This window comes from Pleurodeles waltl, chromosome 2_2 (assembly GCF_031143425.1).
Source record: "Pleurodeles waltl isolate 20211129_DDA chromosome 2_2, aPleWal1.hap1.20221129, whole genome shotgun sequence".
Lineage (NCBI taxonomy): Eukaryota > Metazoa > Chordata > Amphibia > Caudata > Salamandridae > Pleurodeles > Pleurodeles waltl.
Window position 1 is genome coordinate 1,170,777,900 of NC_090439.1, and position 21,828 is coordinate 1,170,799,727.

Here is a 21,828-nt window from a genome sequence, read left to right on the forward strand (position 1 = left end):
TCGACAGAACTAAAGAGTTTAGAAAGACAAAACAACTTTTCGTTGCCTTTCAACATCCACATAAAGGTAATCCTATATCTGAACAAGGCTTAACAAGATGGATTGTTAGATACATCCAAACATACTACATCAAAACAAAGAGAAAACTTTGAATCACTCCTAGAGCACATGCCACAAGAAAGAAAGTTGCATCGATGGCATTTTTAGGGAATATTCCAATGGCTGATATATGTGAAGCTGCCACATGGCCAACTTCTCATACTTTTACAAAACACTATTGTGTTGAAGTTTTCTCTCAGCAACAGGCTATTGTAGGGCAGGCTGTATTAAGAACACTATTTCAAACAACTTCAACTCGTACAGGCTAGCCATTGCTATTTTTTGGGAGGACTAACTGCTTTGTAGTCTATGCATAGCATGTGTATCTGCAGCTACACATGCCATCGAACAGAAAATGTCACTTACCCAGCATACATCTGTTCGTGGCATGTAATGCTGCAGATTCACATGCACCCTCCCTCCTCCCTGGAAGCCTGTAGTCTTTCAAGTTTAACATTTGCACATATGTATATACATTTACATTTGCATGGACATCTCTTTATAGTCTTATACTCTATCACTCCTTCCTTTTCCCTTTGCGGAAAAACAATCTAACAATGGAGTTGATGCCCTTGCGCACTGTAACCGAGAGGAGTCACCACTCGATCCTGTGACTCTGAAAAGACTTCTTCAAAGAAAAACAATTTGTAACACTCCAAGCCCAACACTAGATGTCAGAAGAGCTATGCATAGCATGTGAATGCACTGGGTAAGTGGCATTTTCCATATATATATGTATATATGTATGTATATGTGTATATATATATGTTCGATGGCATGTGTAGCTGCAGATACACACGCTGTGCATATCCCGCCATCTAATGTTAAGCTCGGAGTGTTGCAAGTTGTTTTTCTTCGAAGAAGTCTTTTCGAGTCACGAGATGGAGGGACTCCTCCCCTTTCGGCTCCATTGCACATGGGCGTCGACTCCATCTTAGATTGTTTTCTTTCCGCCATCGGGTTCGGACGTATTCCTCTTCGCTCCGTGTTTCGGTTCGGAAAGTTAGTTAAATCTCAGATAATTCGATGGTATTGTTTGCGTTCGGTATCGGGTTAGTTAACACAGATCGACACCGAATTAAAGAAGAGCTCCGGTAGCCCTTCGGGGCTTCTATCCCCCGGCGGGGCCTGGTCGGCCCGACCGCGTGCGTCTTCAAGGCTCATGGAACGGACCCCATTTCGCTTCTGCCCCGAATGCCACAACAAGTATCCTTACACAGATCAACATCTGGTCTGTAATTTGTGTTTGTCCCCCGAACACAAAGAGGATACTTGCGAGGCCTGTCGGGCATGTCGGTCAAAGAAAACTCTACGTGGCCGGAGAGCACGAAGGCTTCAAATGGCATCGGCGCCGCCAGGACACCACGACGTCAAAGAAGAGGAGACTTTCTCCATTGCTGACTCGGACGAGCCCGAAACTGAGCAGCCGGCAAAAACCGTGAGTAAACCAGCCCCGGCCAAAACTCACGCCAAAATCATGAAGGCCCAGGGGACGCCACCGCCGGCAGGCCATGGCTTAACCCGTAAAATCGGTGACCAACCATCGGCACCGAAAAAGGGCACACGTGTCGAAGTCATCCGACTCCGGTCGAGATCCCGGCACAGAGTATACTCGACACCGAGAACCTGGCTCCGACCAAACTCGACATTGAGATACCGGCTCCGACCAAAGCCGGCACCGAGAGCTCGGCACCCTGAAACCGAAAAAAGTGGCTTCAGGGCCGAAAAAGACGGTTGAAAAAGTTTCGGTACAGAAACGCCCAGCTTCGGAGCCGAAAACAAGCTCCTACTCCGAAGAACAAGGCCTTTCAGCACAACTACAAGGTCATAAATTTGGACAAGAGCTAGAAGCGGGGGAGCCAGATTATACACAAAGAAGGCTCCATATTCAAAAGGAAACAGGGAAAATAAGAACTCTCCCTCCTATTAAGATGAAAAGGAAACTTGCTTTCCAAGACAAAGAAAAACAACCAAAAGTAAAAGTGGCAAAAGAAGTAACTCCACCTCGTTCTTCGCCACAACCATCACCACTCACCACACCACTCACCGCAACTGTCACCAATTGCAACCCCCCCTATGATGCAATCTCCAGCACACACTGGGATGAGCCAGGATGACCCAGATGCATGGGATCTATATGCTGCAGCAGTATCAGACAATAGTCCAGACTGCTACCCAACAAGGCCATCACCACCTGAAGACCGTACTGCTTACACGCAGGTGGTGTCCAGAGCAGCTGCTTTTCACAATGTGGCACTGCACGCTGAACCCATTGAGGATGACTTTTTATTTAATACTTTGTCGTCAACACACAGTCCGTACCAAAGTCTTCCAATGTTACCAGGGATGTTGAAACACGCGAAACAAGTATTTCAAGAGCCCGTCAAAGGCAGAGCCATCACACCTAGGGTGGAGAAAAAGTACAAGCCTCCCCCTACAGACCCTGTGTACATCACACAACAACTGACACCTGACTCAGTAGTAGTAGGCGCAGCACGTAAAAGGGCTAATTCACACACCTCTGGAGATGCACCACCACCCGACAAAGTCGAAAGTTTGATGCAGCGGGGAAAAGAGTTGCAGCACAGGCAGCCAATCAATGGCGCATTGCCAATTCACAGGCTTTATTGTCAAGATATGACAGAGCTCCTTGGGATGAAATGCAGCACTTTATAGAATATCTTCCCAAGGAGTTTCAAAAGCGTGCACAACAAGTGGTGGAGGAGGGCCAAAGTATCTCCAACAACCAGATACGATCGGCAATGGACGCAGCGGACACAGCCGCAAGAACTGTGAATACAGCGGTCACTATTCAGAGACACGCATGGCTACGCACCTCCGGATTTAAGCCAGAGATCCAACCGGCTGTGCTTGATATGCCTTTTAATGGACAGCAGTTGTTTGGGCCGGAGGTGGACACAGCTATAGAAAAGCTGAAGAAGGACACTGATACGGCCGTGGGCGCGCTCTACTCCCCACAGAGCAGAGGCACATTTAGGAAGACACAATTTAGAGGGGGGTTTCGGGCCCAAAGCACAGAACCCTCAACCTCACAAGCCAGACCCACATACCAGGGCCAGTATCAAAGAGGAGGCTTTCGGGGACAATACAGAGGTGGACAGTTCCAAAGACCCCTCAAACTAAACAGTGACTTCAGTGTCACAAATCCCCAACACATAACACCAGTGGGGGGGGAGACTCACAGATTATTAAAAAAATTGGGAGGAAATAACAACAGACTCGTGGGTCCTAGCCATTATCCAACATGGTTATTGCATAGAATTCATACAACTACCACCAAATGTGCCTCCAAGGGCACACAATATGTCCAAACAACACTTGGATCTATTACAACTAGAAGTCCAAGCGTTATTACAAAAAGAGGCAATAGAACTAGTACCCAAACATCAGAAAGGAACAGGTGTCTACTCCCTGTATTTTCTAATACCAAAAAAGGACAAAACTCTGAGGCCCATACTGGATCTCAGAACATTAAATATTTACATCACATCAGATCACTTTCACATGGTGACACTTCAAGACGTAATTCCATTGCTCAAACAACAAAACTACATGTCAACATTAGACCTCAAGGATGCTTACTTCCATATACCTATACATCCTTCCCACAGGAAATACTTAAGGTTTGTAATCCAAGGAGTACATTACCAGTTCAAAGTGTTACCATTCGGGATAACAACAGCACCAAGGGTATTTACAAAATGCCTTGCAGTAGTAGCTGCACATATCAGAAGACAGCACATACACGTATTCCTGTATCTAGACGATTGGTTAATCAAAACCAACACTCAAGAACAGTGTCTTCAACACACAAAATACATCATAGAAACCCTTCACAAACTGGGGTTCTCACTAAACTACCAAAAATCACACTTACAGCCGTGTCAAATACAACAATACTTAAGAGCAACAATCAACACAAAAAGGGATTGCCACTCCAAGTCCACAAAGGGTACAAGCATTCCAAAACGTAATACAAAGCATGCACCCAAACCAAAAGTATCAGGTAAAATTAGTGATGAAACTACTAGGCATGATGTCCTCATGCATAGCCACTGTCCCAAACACAAGATTACACATGCAGCCCTTACAACAGTGCCTAGCAACACAATAGACACAAGCACAGGGTCAACTTCAAGATCTAGTGTTGATAGACCGCCAAACACACACCTCGCTTCAGTGGTGGAATCCTGTAAATTTAAACCAAGGGCGGCCTTTCCAAGACCTAGTGCCTCAATACGTGATCACAGTAGATGCTTCCATGGTAGGGTGGGGAGCACACCTCAACCAACACAGCATCCAGGGACAATGGGACACTCAGCAGAAACAACTTCATATAAATCTGCTAGAACTACTAGCAGTGTTTCTAGCGTTGAAAGCATTTCAACCACTAATAGCCCACAAACACATTCTTGTCAAAACAGACAATATGACAACAATGTATTACTTAAACAAACAGGGAGGCACACACTCATCACAACTGTGTCTCTTAGCACAGAAGATTTGGCATTGGGCGATTCACAATCATATTCGCCTAATAGCGCAATACATCCCAGGAATTCAAAACCAGTTGGCCGACAATCTCGGTCGAGATCACCAACAAATCCACGAATGGGAAATTCATCCCCAGATACTGCAAACCTACTTCCAAAACTGGGGAACACTGCAAATAGACCTATTCGCAACAAAAGAAAACGCAAAATGCCAAAACTTTGCATCCAGGTGTACACAACCTCACTCCAAGGCCAATGCGTTATGGATGAGTTGGTCAGGGATATTTGCTTACGCTTTCCCCCTCTCCCACTCCTTCCGTATCTAGTAAACAAATTGAGTCAAAACAAACTCAAACTAATACTAATAGCACCAACTTGGGCATGACAACCTTGGTACACAACACTACTAGATCTGTCAGTAGTGCCTCATATCAAACTACCAAACAGACCAGATCTGTTAACTCAACACAAACAGCAGATCAGACACCCGAATCCAGCATCGCTCAATATAGCAATCTGACTCCTGAAGTCTTAGAATTCGGACATCTAGACCTTACACAAGAATGTATGGAGGTCATCAAACAGGCTAGAAAACCTACTACAAGACATTGCTACGCAAATAAATGGAAACGATTTGTTTATTACTGTCATAATAATAAAATTCAGCCATTACACGCGTCCGCAAAAAACACTGTAAGCTACTTACTACACTTACAAAAATCTAAGTTAGCCGTCTCATCCATTAAAATACATCTCACAGCAATTTCTGCCTATCTGCAAATTACACATTCAACTTCACTATTTAGAATCCCAGTCATAAAAGCATTTATGGAGGGTCTAAAAAGGATCATTCCACCAAGAACACCACCAGTTCCTTCGTGGAACCTCAATATTGTATTAACACGACTCATGGGTCCACCATTCGAACCCATGCACTCTTGTGAGATGCAATACTTAACCTGGAAAGTAGCCTTCCTAATAGCTATCACATCTTTCAGAAGAGTAAGTGAAATACAAGCCTTTACCATACAGGAACCCTTTATACAAATACACAAGCATAAAGTGGTTTTACGCACCAATCCCAATTTTTTGCCAAAAGTTATATCACTGTTCCACTTAAACCAAACAGTGGAACTCCCAGTGTTTTTTCCAGAACCAGACTCTGTAGCTGAAAGAGCATTACATACATTAGACATAAAAAGAGCACTAATGTCTTACATTGATAGAACCAAACAGTTTCGCAAAACAAAACAATTGTTTGTAGCTTTCCAAAAACCTCATGCAGGAAATCCAATATCCAAACAAGGCATTGCCAGATGGATAGTTAAATGTATTCAAACCTGTTATGTTAAAGCAAAGAGAGAACTGCCTATTACACCAAAGGCACACTCCACTAGAAAGAAAGGCGCCACCATGGCCTTTCTAGGAAATATACCAATGACAGAAATCTGTAAGGCAGCCACATGGTCTACGCCTCATACATTCACTAAACATTACTGTGTGGATGTGTTAACAACACAACAAGCCACAGTAGGACAAACAGTACTAAGAACATTATTTCAAACAACTTCAACTCGTACAAGCTAAACCACCGCTTTTGGGGAGATAGCTGCTTACTTGTCTATGCACAGCATGTGTATCTGCAGCTACACATGCCATCGAACGGAAAATGTCACTTACCCAGTGTACATCTGTTCGTGGCATGAGACGCTGCAGATTCACATGTGCCCTCCCACCTCCCCGGGAGCCTGTAGCCGTTATAAGTTGATAAAAATAAAACTTGTACATTTGTAAATTTGTAAATATATCACTTTTAGTCACATTATGTACATACATGCTTACTCCATTGCATGGGCACTATTACTATATACACAACTCCTACCTCACCCTCTGCGGGGAAAACAATCTAAAATGGAGTCAACGCCCATGCGCAATGGAGCTGAAAGGGGAGGAGTCCCTCGATCTTGTGACTCGAAAAGACTTCTTCGAAGAAAAACAACTTGTAACACTCCGAGCCCAACACTAGATGGCGGGATATGCACAGCATGTGAATCTGCAGTGTCTCATGCCACGAACAGATGTACACTGGGTAAGTGACATTTTCCATATATATATATATATATCTATATATATATCCAAGAAGTAATTTACCGCCCTCCAAAATTAATAAATATTCTTCGAGGGTGGTCTCCATATACACACACACACACACACACACACACACACAATAGAATCAGAAATTAGCATAGAAAAAACAGCACTGGCAAGAATTTTAGAAAACAGCTAGGGCCCTAGGGGAGGGTGGAATCGCATACTAAAATAGTGTAATGCGAAGTGGACCACCCCACCATCCAAAGGTATGGAGTAGTTAGAGGGGAGCTGGGAGAACTCAGGACCCCGAGAGGTGAGTGTCTTAGTGAACACCAGCAACCAGAAGAGCAGAGGTAAGAACCTGATTTTCACAAGGACTTAGAAATTGGGTTGTGCAAGAACAGGACCAGATCACGGGAAACCAAAGGTGGATTCTGGAAGAAGAGCACCTGCAAAGGAAGGGGAGAGAGTCCAGTCCACGATAGAGTGTCCAGTCGGGGTAGGAGCCTCTACCCACCCTTCTGTGGATGAAGATCCAGGTTGAGTGGGGAAAAAGAAGACCAGCTGTGGAGTCCAGGAGCTGCAGAGGAGACCTTGCAGTGGTGCATATAGTATCCCACATTGGTCACTGGGTCGCAGATGGACATTGCTTAGGAGGACCACCAACACGCCTTGTCAAATGCAAGAGTTGGCAAAAGAACAGTTGCAAGGCAGAAGAGGACCAGCATGGTCCAGAGGACTCGACCCTTTGAGGGGAGTCCGGACTGACTGTCAGCTGTTGGGAGAGCCTGCAGAAGCAGTTGCAGCCCCCACTGGCAACAGGCACAGTAAGTTGCAGTGAGGCCCAATCAACACACCTAGAGAGGAGTCCCATGTCCCTAGAGCCACAGAGAAGAAAGGATGAAGTGCTGAAGGCAGGGACTTCTCTGAGCCTGAGGATCACTTGGAGCAGGATACTTCAAGTATTGGTTGCTGCAAACGTTGCTGTGCACAGGGGTACCGTCCTGCAAGGAGAGGCAAGGTGTCAGTCTTCCATGTTGGATAGTGGGAGCACCAAGGAAATCACTCCAGACCACCACATGTGATGCAGGATTCACACAGTGTCAGAGGAGAGCAGATCCACGAAGCTGGACGTTAATGCTGTAGGTGCCTGCAGATGCAGAGGAGTGACTCCATCACTCCATGGAAGATCCTTCTTGTTTATTGGTGCTGCTAAAATCTTACCGATCCCCAGAGGATGCACAACTGGGGTAATGTTGCAGTTGCTGGAAGGAGCCGGAGAAACAATGTTGCAAGGCGAGGTTGTCCGGGGAATTTGCAGTCTTGTCGGTTCCTGAAGTGTCCATTTCCGGTTTCTGGTGGCCAGGAGCAGAAGTAAACAATGCAGAGGAGTGCTGGTGGAGTCTTGCACGTCGAATCTGGGGACCCATCCGCAAGAGCATCTCTAAATAGCTCTCAAAGGGGGGGGTTTGCTCACCTTGCACAGTGACCACCTTTCAGGAGGGGTCTCTGTCACTTGCCTGACCTGGCCACTCAGGTGCTCCCAGGGGCCTCTTAGTTTCAAGATGGCAGAATTGAGTGGCCACCTGGAGGAGCTCTTGGCACCACCCCTGGAGTGGTGATGGACAGGGGAGTGGTCACTCCCCTTTCCTTTGTCCAGTTTTGCGCCAGAGCAGGGACTGGGCATCCCTGAGCTGGTGCGGACTGGTTTAAGCAAGGGCACCAACTGTGCCCTTCAAAGCAAATTGGTAGCTTGGGGAGGCTACCCCTTCCAAGCCTTGTAACACCTATTGCCAAGGGAGAGTGTGTTGCCTCCCCTCTCCCACAGGAAATCCTTTATTCTGCCTTCCCCTGACTGAGCAGGTCAAGCAGCAGGAGGGCAGCAGAAACCTGTCTGAGGGACCTGCACCCTGCCCTATAGGCTAGGAGGGCCTCCCATGGGGGTGCCATACAATGACCTGGTGCCGTGACCTGTGGTATAAGGGTGCATGCACTTTTTCACGCAGGCTGCAATGGCAGGTTGCAGACACATTTTGCATGGGCTCCTATGGGTGGGATAATAAATGCTGTAGCCCATGGGGGGACCCCTTGTGCCCCAATGCCCTGGGTGCCTCAGTACAATATACTAGGGACACCAGTATGCCAGCTGTGGAGTGCACCAAGGTCCAGGGTAACCAAATTTGGAAGGAGAGAGCACAATCTCTGGGGTCCTGGTTAGCAGGATACCAGTGAAGGCAGTCTAAGCACACTGAAAGCGGGCAAAATGTGGTAACCATGCCTAAAAGAGTGTACTCTCCAACAATGATTTTCCTGGACTTTACTAAAGCAGTGCAACAGCAGTGGGTGTCTTTTACTGAAGGTAAGAAGCAATTCTGGAAATTGGACGTCACGTACGCCATGATGTTCTCTGCTCAACTCGACTATCGACAGCGTGGTACAATTTTTCACTTCCCCACCTCAGATCTGGGACTGGATTGAGCTATTCCCCCAACGGGCGAACGATCCTGACTTGAACACCGGAGAAAAAGCACAAAGACCTAAGAAAATGAAAATTAGAACAAGAGCAAGCCCATCTCATTCTCTGGCACTACTAGAACATCATAAAGTAGTAGAGTTGGTGGAAGCCATCAGTGGAGCAGGGCAGAGTAGAAACCCATGAAGTGGCACTGAAGAATTTAGAGAAAGCTTGTCCCTGGCTGCAAAGGAATAGCTAGCAGTATGCTTAAAAAAAGGTTAGAAGCTTTGACCACTGAGCATACATGATTAAGGCCCACGCTAAGAGATAAATCAGGGACTTTGCTGGCTGGGCTCGCCAACCCAGTCTCTAGAGGCTCCCCAACACTAGAGATGGGCTCGGGCACTGGAGTGACCCTATATAGCCAGCAGGATATAAATCATGGATTCAACGGATATTCATGCACTCCTGTATGCCACCTTTCCAGAACCACATGGAGAGACTCTGACCAAATTTCTGGGGAATGTGGAGCTGCCACACATTGATATGGACAATACAGAAAACTTGGGTGGTCCCATCACTGTGTGCCGTAGGTGTGAGCTGCAATTAAAGCTGTGGCCTGGGGCAAAATACCCGGAACTGATGGCTTCCTCGTAGAATTCTATGCCACACATTCGGAGTAGCTCCCACCTAGCTTAATGAAATTGTATGGAGCTGCTCGAGAGGCCGGTCACCTTCTTGCTACTACCAGGGAGGCACTAGTAGTCCCCTTGCTAAAACCACAGCGCTCTCCCAGGGACGTTCGTGCTTATTGTCTGCTCTCAATGCTTAACCTAGACTATAAAATACTGAGCTGCATATTGACATCCCGCCTTCTCCCCACATACGTCCAAAATTATACACCTAGACCAAACTGGATTTATCCCGGGATGGAATACGGCATTAAACATACACAGACTGTTCTCTATTTTAGAAACTGCTCTCCCAGAAGATAATGACGCAGTGATTGTTTCAATAGATATAGAGAAAGCATTTGATAGTTTATGCTGGGATTATTTGTACCCAGTGATGGAAAGTCTGGGACTAGGAGCAGGATTTGTCCAGTGGACAAGATATCTTTACAAGGGATCCTAGACACAGGCGTTATGGGGGGTAGGGCAATCTCTGAGGGTTACAAGGTTGGAAGGGGAACCAGACAAGGACACCCCTCTTGCCATTACTGATCGCTATTTGTAGGAAGTTGGCTCTGTATGTACTATTTCAAAGTAAGAAATAGCATGCACAGAGTCCAAGGGTTCCCCTTAAAGGTAAGGTAGTGGCAAAAAGAGAATTCTAATGCTCTATTTTGTGATAGTGTGGTCGAGCAGTAGGCTTATCAGAGGGTAGTGTTAAGCATTTGTTGTACACACACAAGCAATTAATGAGGGACACACACTCAGACAATTCCAGGCCAATAGGTTTTTTTATAGAAAAATATATTTTCTTAGTTTATTTTAAGAACCACAGGTTCAACATTTACAATCAGTACTTTAAATGAAAGGTATTTCACTGGGGTATCATAGGAACTTTGAATCGGCAAAATAGCATGTACAGTTTTCACAAGAATGGCAATAAGCTATTTTAAAACTAGACAGTGCAAATTTCAACAGTTCCTGGGAGAGGTAAGTATTTGTTAGTTTTGCAGGTAAGTAAACCACCTACAGGGTTCAAAGTTGGGTCCAAGGTAGCCCACCGTTGGGGGTTCAGGACAACCCCAAAGTTACCACACCAGCAGCTCAGGGCCGGTCAGGTGCAGAGGTCAAAGTGGTGCCCAAACACATAGGCTTCAATGGAGAAGGGGGTGCCCTGGTTCCAGTCTGCCAGCAGGTAGGTACCCGCGACTTCGGAGGGCAGACCAGGGGGGTTTTGTAGGGCACCGGGGGGGGGGGGGGGCGCAAGTCAGCACAAAAAGTACACCCTCAGCGGCACGGGGGTTTCCGGGTGCAGAGTGCAAACAAGCGTCGGGTTTGCAATGGAGTTCAGTGGGAGACCCAGGGGTCTCTTCAGCGAAGCTGGCAGGCAACGGGGGGCTCCTTGGGGTAGCCACCACCTGGGCAAGGGAGAGGGCCACCTGGGGGGTCGCTTCTGCACTGGAGGTCGGATCCTTCAGGTCCTGGGGGCTGCGGGTGCAGTGTCTTTACCAGGCGTCGGGTTCTTAAAAGCAGGCAGTTGCGGTCAGGGGGGGAGCCTCTGGATTCCCTCTGCAGGCGTTGTTTGGGGGGGGGGGGATGTTGCTCAGGGTGGTCAACTCTGGCTAGTCACAGGGTCGCAGTCGCCGGGGAGTCCTCCCTGTAGTGTTGTTTCTCCTCAGGTCGAGCCGGGGGCGTTGGGTGCAGAGTGGAAAGTCTTACGCTTCCGGCGGGAAACGTGCAGTCCTTTAAAAGTTGTTTCTTTGTTGCAAAGTTGTTTCTTCTTTGGAGCAGAGCCGCTGTCCTCGGGAGTTCTTGGTCCTTTTAGATGCAGGGTAGTCCTTTGAGGCTTCAGAGGTTGCTGGACCCTGGGGGGCGCGTTGCTGGTGCAGTTTTTCTTGAAGTTGGGAGACAGGCCGGTAGGGTTGGGGCCAAAGCAGTTGGTGTCACCGTCTTCTCTGCAGGGCTTTCAGGTCAGCAGTCCTTCTTCGACTTCATGTTACAGGAATCTCGTTTCCTAGGTTCTGGGGAGCCCCTAAATACTGAATTTAGGGGTGTGTTTAGGTCTGGGAGGGCAGTAGCCAATGGCTACTGTCCTTGAGGGTGGCTACACCCTCTTTGTGCCTCCTCCCTGAGGGGAGGGGGGCACATCCCTATTCCTATTGGGGGAATCCTCCAAAACCAAGATGGAGGATTTCTAAAGGCAGGGGTCACCTCAGCTCAGGACACCCTAGGGGCTGTCCTGACTGGTGGGTGACTCCTCCTTGTTTTTCTCATTATCTCCCATGGACTTGCCACCAAAAGTGAGGGCCGTGTCCAGAGGGCAGGCATCTCCACTAGCTGGAGTGCCCTGGGGCATTGTAACACGAAGCCTGAGCCTTTGAGGCTCACTGCTAGGTGTTAAAGTTCCTGCAGGGGGGGGGGGGTGAAGCACCTCCACCGAGAGCAGGCTTTGTTTTTGTCCTCAGAGCACAAAGGCCCTCACCACATGGGGTCAGAAACTCGTCTCTCAGCAGCAGGCTGGCACAGACCAGTCAGTCCTGCACTGAACAATTGGGTAAAATACAGGGAGCACCTCTAAAATGCCCTCTGTGTGCATTTTTTAATAAATCCAACATTGCCATCAGTGTGGGTTTATTATTCTGAGAAGTTTGATACCAAACTTCCCAGTATTCAGTGTAGCCATTATGGAGCTGTGGAGTTCGTTTCAGACTCCCAGACCATATACTCTTATGGCTACCCTGCACTTACAATGTCTAAGGTTTTGCTTAGACACTTAGGGGCATAGTGCTCATGCACCTATGCCCTCACCTGTGGTATAGTGCACCCTGCCATAGGGCTGTAAGGCCTGCTAGAGAGGTGACTTACCTATGCCGCAGGAAGTGTGAGGTTGGCATGGCACCCTGAGGGGAATGCCATGTCGACTTAGTCATTTTCTCCCCACCAGAACACACAAGCTGGCAAGCAGTGTGTCTGTGCTGAGTGAGGGGTCTCTAGGGTGGCATGAGACATGCTGCAGCCCTTAGAGACCTTCCCTGGCATCAGGGCCCTTGGTACTAGGGGTACCAGTTACAAGGGACTTACCTGGGTGGTGCCAATTGTGGAGACAATGGTACATTTTAGGTGAAAGAACACTGGTGCTGGGGCCTGGTTAGCAGGGTCCCAGCACACTTCTCAGTCAAGTCAGCATCAGTATCAGGCAAAAAGTGGGGGGTAACCGCAACAGGGAGCCATTTCCTTACACTATTGAACCTCTGGCTAACAGAGCACAAATGGGGGGGGAATCCTGTCGGGGACTAGACCGCCAAGACAACGGTTACAAAATTGCACTATATGCAGATGATAGTCTCCTGTTTTTAGCCAACACGGAACAGGACTTACCAGGGGCAATCTCCAAACAAGAACAATTTGGCAACATAACTGGCCTGCACATAAACTGGCAGAAATCTTTAATATTTGCCCTTAACCGTAACATGTCACAACCCTGAAACCTACATGGGCTGAAGTGGGAGGGATCCTGTATGAAATATTTAGGTGTCAGAGTATACCACGACACAGATGTCTTGAAAGGGAACATTGGTAGGGCAATACGGGCATTTAGAGCTAATGTGGGGTTCTGGAGAAGACTTTCACTGTCCGTAACAGGATGGATAGCAATAGCAAATATGATGGTGCTGCCTTGATTACTTTATCTTTTTAGCAGCCTACTAATAGTGATACCCGGCAAACAGTTTACAGAATTAAATAGACTGATGGTGGAACTTACATGGAGAATGGGCAGGCATAGGATGGCAATGTCCAAACTTCACCGACCCACCACAGGCGGAGGGTAGCAGTGCCTAACCTCGAGCACCTCTACATGGCAGATCAGATTCAATGGCATAAACAATGGTTCCACTCGAGACTCAACTTGGGGGGAGGGGATAGAACGAGGTTCCAAGAGGATTCCCAGACATCCAGGCCCTATTTTGGAGAACAAAAAATAATGTTCGATGGCATCTGTCGCTGGAGATACACATGTTTTGCATAGCTCGCCATCTGGTGTTGGGTCGGAGTGTTACAAGTTGTTTTTCTTCGAAGAAGTCTTTCGAGTCACTGGACCGAGGGACTCCTCCTCTTTGTCTCCATTGCGCATGGGCGTCGACTCGATCTTCGATTGTTTTTTTTCCGCCATCGGGTTCGGACGTGTTCCTTTTCGCTCCGTGTTTCGGGACGGAAAAACAGTTAGAACTTCGGAAAAATACGTCGGTATTGTTTCGTTCGGTATCGGGATTAGATAGAATCAACACCGAATCGGGAAGAGTTCCAGAAACCCTTCGGGGTATTTTCCATCCCCCTTCGGGGCCTGGTCGGCCCGACCGCGTGTAACGTCGAGGCTGATGGAACGGACCCCGTTCTGATTCTGCCCTAGATGCCACAACAAATACCCATATACAGACCAACATTCGGTCTGTAACCTGTGCTTGTCGCCCGAGCACAGAGAAGAAACCTGTGAGGCCTGTTGTGCGTTCCGGTCCCGAAAAACACTCCGTGACCGACGAGCCAGAAGACTGCAGATGGCGTCCACGCCGACAGGACACCGAGAGTTCGAGGAGCAAGAAGGAGCTTTCTCGATCCATGAGACAGACTCGGACGAATTCGACGAACACGAAACAGTGAGTAAGACATCGAAAATAGCACACAAGAAAGGTGACAAGGCCCATTGGACGCCACTGCCGGCAGGCCATGGCTCAACCCATAAAGTCAGTGACCGACCATCGGCACCGAAAAAGGCCGAAAAAGTGCAGAGATCGTCCGACTCCGGTCGAGACACAGGCACCCAGCCATCTCGGGACCGAGATAGTGCTGCAGACAGAGATCGACGCCGAGATAGCGGAGCCGAAACTGCTCGACGCAGAAACAGCGGCACCGATGAGGATCGGCGCCGAGAGATCTCGACTCTGAAAAAGAAAAAGGTGGCCTCGGAGCCGAAAAAGAGCGCGGATATCGTTTCGGTACGGAAAAGACCCGCAACCGAGCCAACTAAAGGTTCCTATTCAGAGGAGCAATCAATGTCCACTCAAATGAAAAGGCATACATTTGAAGAAGAGTTACAATCCACCGAAGTGGACCATACTCAAAGACGGATTTTTATACAAAGTGGAACGGGGAAGATAAGCACCCTTCCCCCTATCAGAAGAAAAAGGAGGCTTGAGTTTCAGCAGGAACAATCACCACAAACAAAACTGGTGAAAAAGGTAACTCCGCCACCTTCTCCTCCACCTGTAACACACATTTCACCGGCACAATCTCCGTCACATTCCCCGGCTCACACCACCATGAGCCAAGATGACCAAGACCAAGACGCCTGGGACTTATACGACGCACCAGTGTCAGATAACAGTCCAGAAACGTACCCTTCAAAGCCCTCACCACCAGAGGACAACACTGCTTGTTCACAAGTGGTAGCTAGGGCAGCAGAGTTCCACAACGTGTCCATGCACTCTGAACCGGTCGAGGATGACTTCCTGTTCAACACCCTCTCCTCCACCCATAGCTCCTACCAAAGCCTGCCTATGCTCCCAGGAATGCTTAGGCAGGCAAAGGAGATATTCAAAGAACCAGTCAAGAGTAGAACTATAACACCAAGGGTGGAAAAGAAATATAAAGCACCTCCAACAGATCCTGTTTTCATCACCTCACAACTGCAACCAGATGCGGTCGTGGTGGGAGCAGCTCGAAAGAGAGCTAACTCTCACACATCAGGTGATGCACCACCCCCTGATAAAGAGAGCCGCAAGTTCGATGCAGCCGGGAAGAAAGTCGCAGTACAAGCTGCAAACCAGTGGCGCATCGCTAACTCTCAGGCGCTTCTTGTGCGCTATGATAGAGCCCACTGGGACGAGATGCAACACCTCATTGAGCATCTACCCAAGGATCTACAAAAGAGGGCGAAACAGGTTGTTGAGGAGGGGCAGAACATTTCAAATAACCAAATACGCTCCTCCATGGATGCAGTGGACACAGCGGCAAGAACAATTAATACGGCAGTAACTATAAGAAGGCACGCGTGGCTACGAACCTCTGGTTTTAAACCAGAGATACAGCAGGCAGTGCTCAACATGCCATTCAATGAGAAACAACTGTTCGGACCTGAAGTGGACACTGCAATCGAGAAGCTTAAAAAGGATACAGACACTGCAAAAGCCATGGGCGCACTCTACTCCCCGCAGAGCAGAGGCACTTTCAGCACCTCCCGCAAGACAACATATAGAGGGCGGTTTCGGGATCAAAGCACACAAGCCAGCACCTCACATGCAACACCGTCCACCTATCAGGGACAGTACCAAAGGGGAGGATTTCGGGGCCAATACAGGGGAGGACAATTCCCTAGAAACGAGGGAAAATTTCCAAGCCCCAAAACACCTGCAAGTAAACAGTGACTCACACGTCACCCATCCCCTCCACACAACACCAGTGGGGGGAAGAATAAGTCAATATTACCAAGCGTGGGAGAAAATAACAACAGACACTTGGGTCTTAGCAATTATCCAACATGGTTATTGCATAGAATTTCTACAAATCCCTCCAAACACACCACCAAAGATACAGAATATATCAAAACAACATTCAGACCTCCTAGAAATAGAAGTCCAAGCTTTACTGCAAAAGAACGCAATAGAATTGGTACCAAACACACAAAAGAATACAGGGGTTTACTCACTGTACTTTCTAATACCAAAAAAGGACAAAACACTGAGACCAATCCTAGACCTCAGAACACTAAACACCTACATCAAATCAGAACACTTTCACATGGTCACGCTACAAGAAGTGTTACCATTGCTAAAGCAACACGACTACATGACGACCTTAGATCTCAAGGACGCGTATTTCCACATACCAATACATCCGTCGCACAGAAAATATCTAAGGTTTGTATTCAAAGGAATACATTACCAATTCAAAGTATTGCCGTTTGGTTTAACAACCGCACCAAGAGTCTTTACGAAATGTCTAGCAGTAGTGGCTGCACACATCAGAAGGCAGCAAATACACGTATTCCCTTATCTAGACGATTGGCTAATCAAGACCAACTCACTGACAAAGTGCTTACACCACACAAATCAGGTCATACAAAACCTCTACAAACTCGGTTTCACCATCAACTATGCAAAATCACACATTCTACTGTGCAAGGTACAACAATACCTAGGAGCCACAATAGACACAGCAAAAGGATTAGCCACTCCAAGTCCACAGAGGATTCAAAATTTCCACAAGATCATACAACGCATGTATCCAACACAAAGAATACAAGCAAAGATGATATTACAACTCCTAGGCATGATGTCCTCATGCATAGCCATTGTCCTGAACGCGAGACTGCACATGAGGCCCTTACAACAGTGCCTATCATCACAATGGTCACAAGCACAGGGTCACCTTTTAGATCTGGTGTTGATAGACCGCCAAACATACCTCTCGCTTCTATGGTGGAACAGTATAAATTTAAACAAAGGGCGGCCTTTCCAAGACCCAGTGCCACATTACGTAATAACAACAGATGCTTCTATGACAGGGTGGGGAGCACACCTCAATCAACACAGCATACAAGGACAATGGAACGCACATCAAACAAAACTGCATATAAATCATTTAGAACTGCTAGCAGTTTTCCAAGCGCTAAAAGCATTTCAACCAATCATAACTCACAAATACATTCTTGTCAAAACAGACAACATGACAACAATGTATTATCTAAACAAACAGGGGGGGGACACACTCCACACAGCTGTGCTTTCTAGCACAAAAGATATGGCAATGGGCAATTCTCAACCACATTCGCCTAATAGCACAATTTATTCCAGGGATCCAGAATCAACTTGCAGACAATCTCTCTCGAGATCACCAGCAGGTACACGAGTGGGAAATTCACCCCCAAATCCTAAACACTTACTTCAAACTTTGGGGAACACCTCAAATAGACTTATTCGCAACAAAGGAGAACGCAAAATGCCAAAACTTCGCATCCAGATACCCACACAGGCAGTCTCAAGGCAATGCCCTATGGCTGAACTGGTCAGGGATATTTGCATACGCTTTTCCCCCTCTCCCTCTGATTCCATATCTAGTAACCAAATTGAGTCAAAACAAACTCAAACTTATACTGATAGCACCAACATGGGCACGGCAATCCTGGTACACAACACTGCTAGATCTATCAGTAGTACCCCACATCAAATTGCCCAACAGACCAGACCTGTTAACACAAAACAAACAACAGATCAGGCATCCAGATCCAGCATCGCTCAATCTAGCAATCTGGCTCCTGAAATCCTAGAATTTGGACACTTAAACCTTACCCAAGAATGTATGGAAGTCATAAAACAGGCTAGAAGACCATCCACTAGGCACTGCTATGCAAGCAAATGGAAGAGGTTTGTTTGCTACTGCCATCAAAATCAAATTCAACCATTACACGCATCTCCAAAAGATGTAGTGGGTTACTTACTGTATTTACAAAAATCAAACCTGGCTTTCTCTTCCATTAAAATTCACCTTGCAGCAATATCTGCATACCTGCAGATTACGCATTCAACTTCATTATTTAGGATACCTGTCATTAAGGCATTTATGGAAGGACTTAGAAGAATTATACCACCAAGAACACCACCCGTTCCTTCATGGAACCTCAACGTTGTATTAACAAGACTCATGGGTCCACCATTTGAACCCATGCACTCTTGCGAAATACAATTTCTAACCTGGAAAGTTGCATTTCTCATCGCCATAACATCTCTACGGAGAGTAAGCGAGATTTAAGCGTTTACAATACAGGAACCTTTTATCCAAATACACAAAAATAAAGTAGTCCTAAGAACCAATCAAAATTTTTTACCAAAGGTTATTTCACCGTTCCACCTAAACCAAACGGTAGAACTACCAGTGTTCTTCCCACAGCCAGATTCTATAGCTGAGAGGGCACTACATACATTAGATGTCAAAAGACCACTAATGTATTACATCGACAGAACAAAAAACATCAGAAAGACTAAACAACTATTTATTGCATTTCAAAAACCTCATGCAGGAAACCCAATATCAAAACAAGGTATAGCCAGATGGATAGTTAAGTGCATCCAAATCTGCTACCTTAAAGCAAAAAGACAACTGCCCATTACACCAAAGGCACACTCAACCAGAAAGAAAGGCGCTACCATGGCCTTCCTAGGAAATATTCCAATGCACGAAATATGTAAGGCAGCCACATGGTCTACACCTCACACATTTACCAAGCACTACTGTGTAGACGTGTTATCTACACAACAAGCCACAGTAGGTCAAGCTGTGCTAAGAACCTTATTTCAAATCACTTCCACTCCTACAGGCTGAACCACCGCTTTTGGGGAGATAACTGCTTACTAGTCTATGCAAAACATGTGTATCTCCAGCGACAGATGCCATTGAACTGAAAATGTCACTTACCCAGTGTACATCTGTTCGTGGCATCCGTCGCTGAAGATTCACATGTGCCCACCCACCTCCCCGGGAGCCTGTAGCAGTTTGGAAGTTAACTTCAACGTTGTACATTTGTAAATATATTATTTAGACCTTAAATAGGTACATACTTATTCACTCCATTGCATGGGCATTATTACCAACACACACAACTCCTTCCTCACCCTCTGCGGGGAAAACAATCGAAGATGGAGTCGACGCCCATGCGCAATGGAGACAAAGAGGAGGAGTCCCTCGGTCCCGTGACACGAAAGACTTCTTCGAAGAAAAACAACTTGTAACACTCCGACCCAAAACCAGATGGCGAGCTATGCAAAACATGTGAATCTTCAGCGACTGATGCCACGAACAGATGTACACTGGGTAAGTGACATTTTTATTGCCATTGCTGCAAGCATGGTCTACACCATACCCAAAACCACCAGCCTTACTCTCTAGAGATACCATTACAAGCGATAGTGGCCATAGATGAGACTGGGATGCTGTGGGGAACACTGGCTTGGGCAGCATAGGGCATAACACAAATGGGTGACTTCTACAGCAATTCCGATTACACCGTGCGGTAGAACTGGCAGTGCAGGAACGCTAGAGTGAGGGAGTGACAGAACCCTGACCCACCGGTGTACTAGCATGTACCACCACTCCGCTCATAGACCTATGTCAGAAATGGGTAGCTGATGTAGAACACCCTATTACTAACACTCAGTGCACCACAATCCTAACCAGCATTTGCAAAATATCCCGCAATGCCAGATTTAAGTTTATTAACTACTATTTCCTACAAAGGGCATACCTTATGGCAGGGAAAATTATGCGCACCTATGGGGCACAGGACGTGAGATGCCCCAGATGTTGGGAGCTGAGATGCTCCACATGGTATGGTGTTACTCTGATTAGCAGGAATACTGGGGGGGAGTAGTAGCATGTATACATGAAACAACCTACTAAACACTGATTTGTCTACTAAGGGGATTTCCGCGCCCTACCAAAAACGAAGTAACCACTAGATTTGCAGACCTAGCATTAATCCAGGCAAAACGAGAAATTACCATGAGATGGAAAGATAATAGTCGTCAGGTACACAAATGGATAGAAAAACTCATACTATGGGGGGATACAAAGGAGCAGTGCTGCTCCACGAAGCACAGAGGTGTAGCACAATAGACATTGCTAGGGCCTGGGACATCTTGCTGGACTGGTTTAAAGAATCCGATACTGACCCTCCTGACAGCTCCCACCTTACTGGTTCAGAACCGGACGAGCCATAACTGAATAGCACAAGGGGGTGGGTTGAGCAGACCATTGTTAATGGGCAGCAAGACGTCCAGACAAACAACAACCACCATTTACAGGTAGACCAAATTACACAGAACATCCAATGAGGATGCAAGACCAGGGACAGGGGAAACAAGGGAGTTTAGTTAAAGTTTAGTGGGATGGATGAATGTGCATGCATATATATAAGGTACCTATATATTCTAATGCATGAATGCAACTCAATAGGTCTGGCGTAATGCATGAATGCAACTCAATAGGTCTGGCGTAATCTGTTTATACCTCTTTGGTATTCTTGATGATACTTCTTGGTCTTTACTCACACTGCAATGTATGGTGTTTTTAAAAATGCAATAAAACTTTGTTTAAAAAAAATATGCAACTGATGGGTTAATGGATTCTCTTTTTGAAATGTTCCTACTTCACTGTTGGTGTGGCCTCCAGAACAGTACCCTGATTTCCAACTTCGGCTTAGTAATGGTGTGTACAGTGGTACAATAACACTGCCTCCTTTAGTCTGCTAGTTAAGTCTTTGTTTATGCATCCAAATATTCCTCTCGCTCCCCATACTTGCTTGTTTTGCTGCTTGTCTCCTTGTAGGCCATCGGTGGGCACACACTGTTTTGATATCACCCACCCTCACCTCTTGTCTCAATCTTGTCCACCCAGAGTTCTCAAGCCTGGAGCAAAAAGTTAGCCGACGTTTGCTGGAAGGCCTTCCTATATCAGTGGAACGGGTGCAGCGGACAGACCAGGTGCTGGTCAGCAACCTGGACCCGGAGATACAGCCAGACCTCCTCGAGCTCTACTTCGAGAGCAAGCGCAGTGGTGGCGGAGACGTGCAGGATGTGAGCCTTCTGAAAGAGGCCAGAGCCGCAATAGTTACTTTCAGAAGCTGGGAAGGTAAGCAGCGGCATCTGGCAGCAGTGAAGCATGCTGTGAGAGCATGCTTGGAGCAGGCAACAGCCTGCAGATGTGGGGTGTGTATCACTGAGGACAAGCAGTGTGTCACAGGGTGAAAATGCAGTGGTTGGGCACCACAATGCATGAAAGGGGGAGGGGGGACAGAATTAGAGTGATTCCAAAGTTCTTTGGTGGTTCATGTGTAAGAGATTGGTGCTCGAGGTAGAAGGTGGTGAGTAGCATGAGGCGGTATTCATCTACTTCACTGAGGCGTAGCACACTCAGTAGTCTCCTAAACTTGCTTTATAACATTTCATAGACT

General features: G+C 46.9%; 1 protein-coding gene across 2 annotated transcripts in view; it reads left to right on the plus strand.

The window, feature by feature from the left end:
• Nucleotides 1–21,828, plus strand: part of PARP10 (poly(ADP-ribose) polymerase family member 10) — a 227,371-nt gene that overhangs the window by 65,768 nt on the left and 139,775 nt on the right. For both annotated transcript variants that reach the window (XM_069221161.1, XM_069221160.1), the window contains exon 4: nucleotides 21,273–21,506. In XM_069221161.1, coding sequence (XP_069077262.1) covers nucleotides 21,273–21,506 — 234 coding nt within the window. The remainder of the gene's footprint in view (nucleotides 1–21,272; nucleotides 21,507–21,828) is intronic.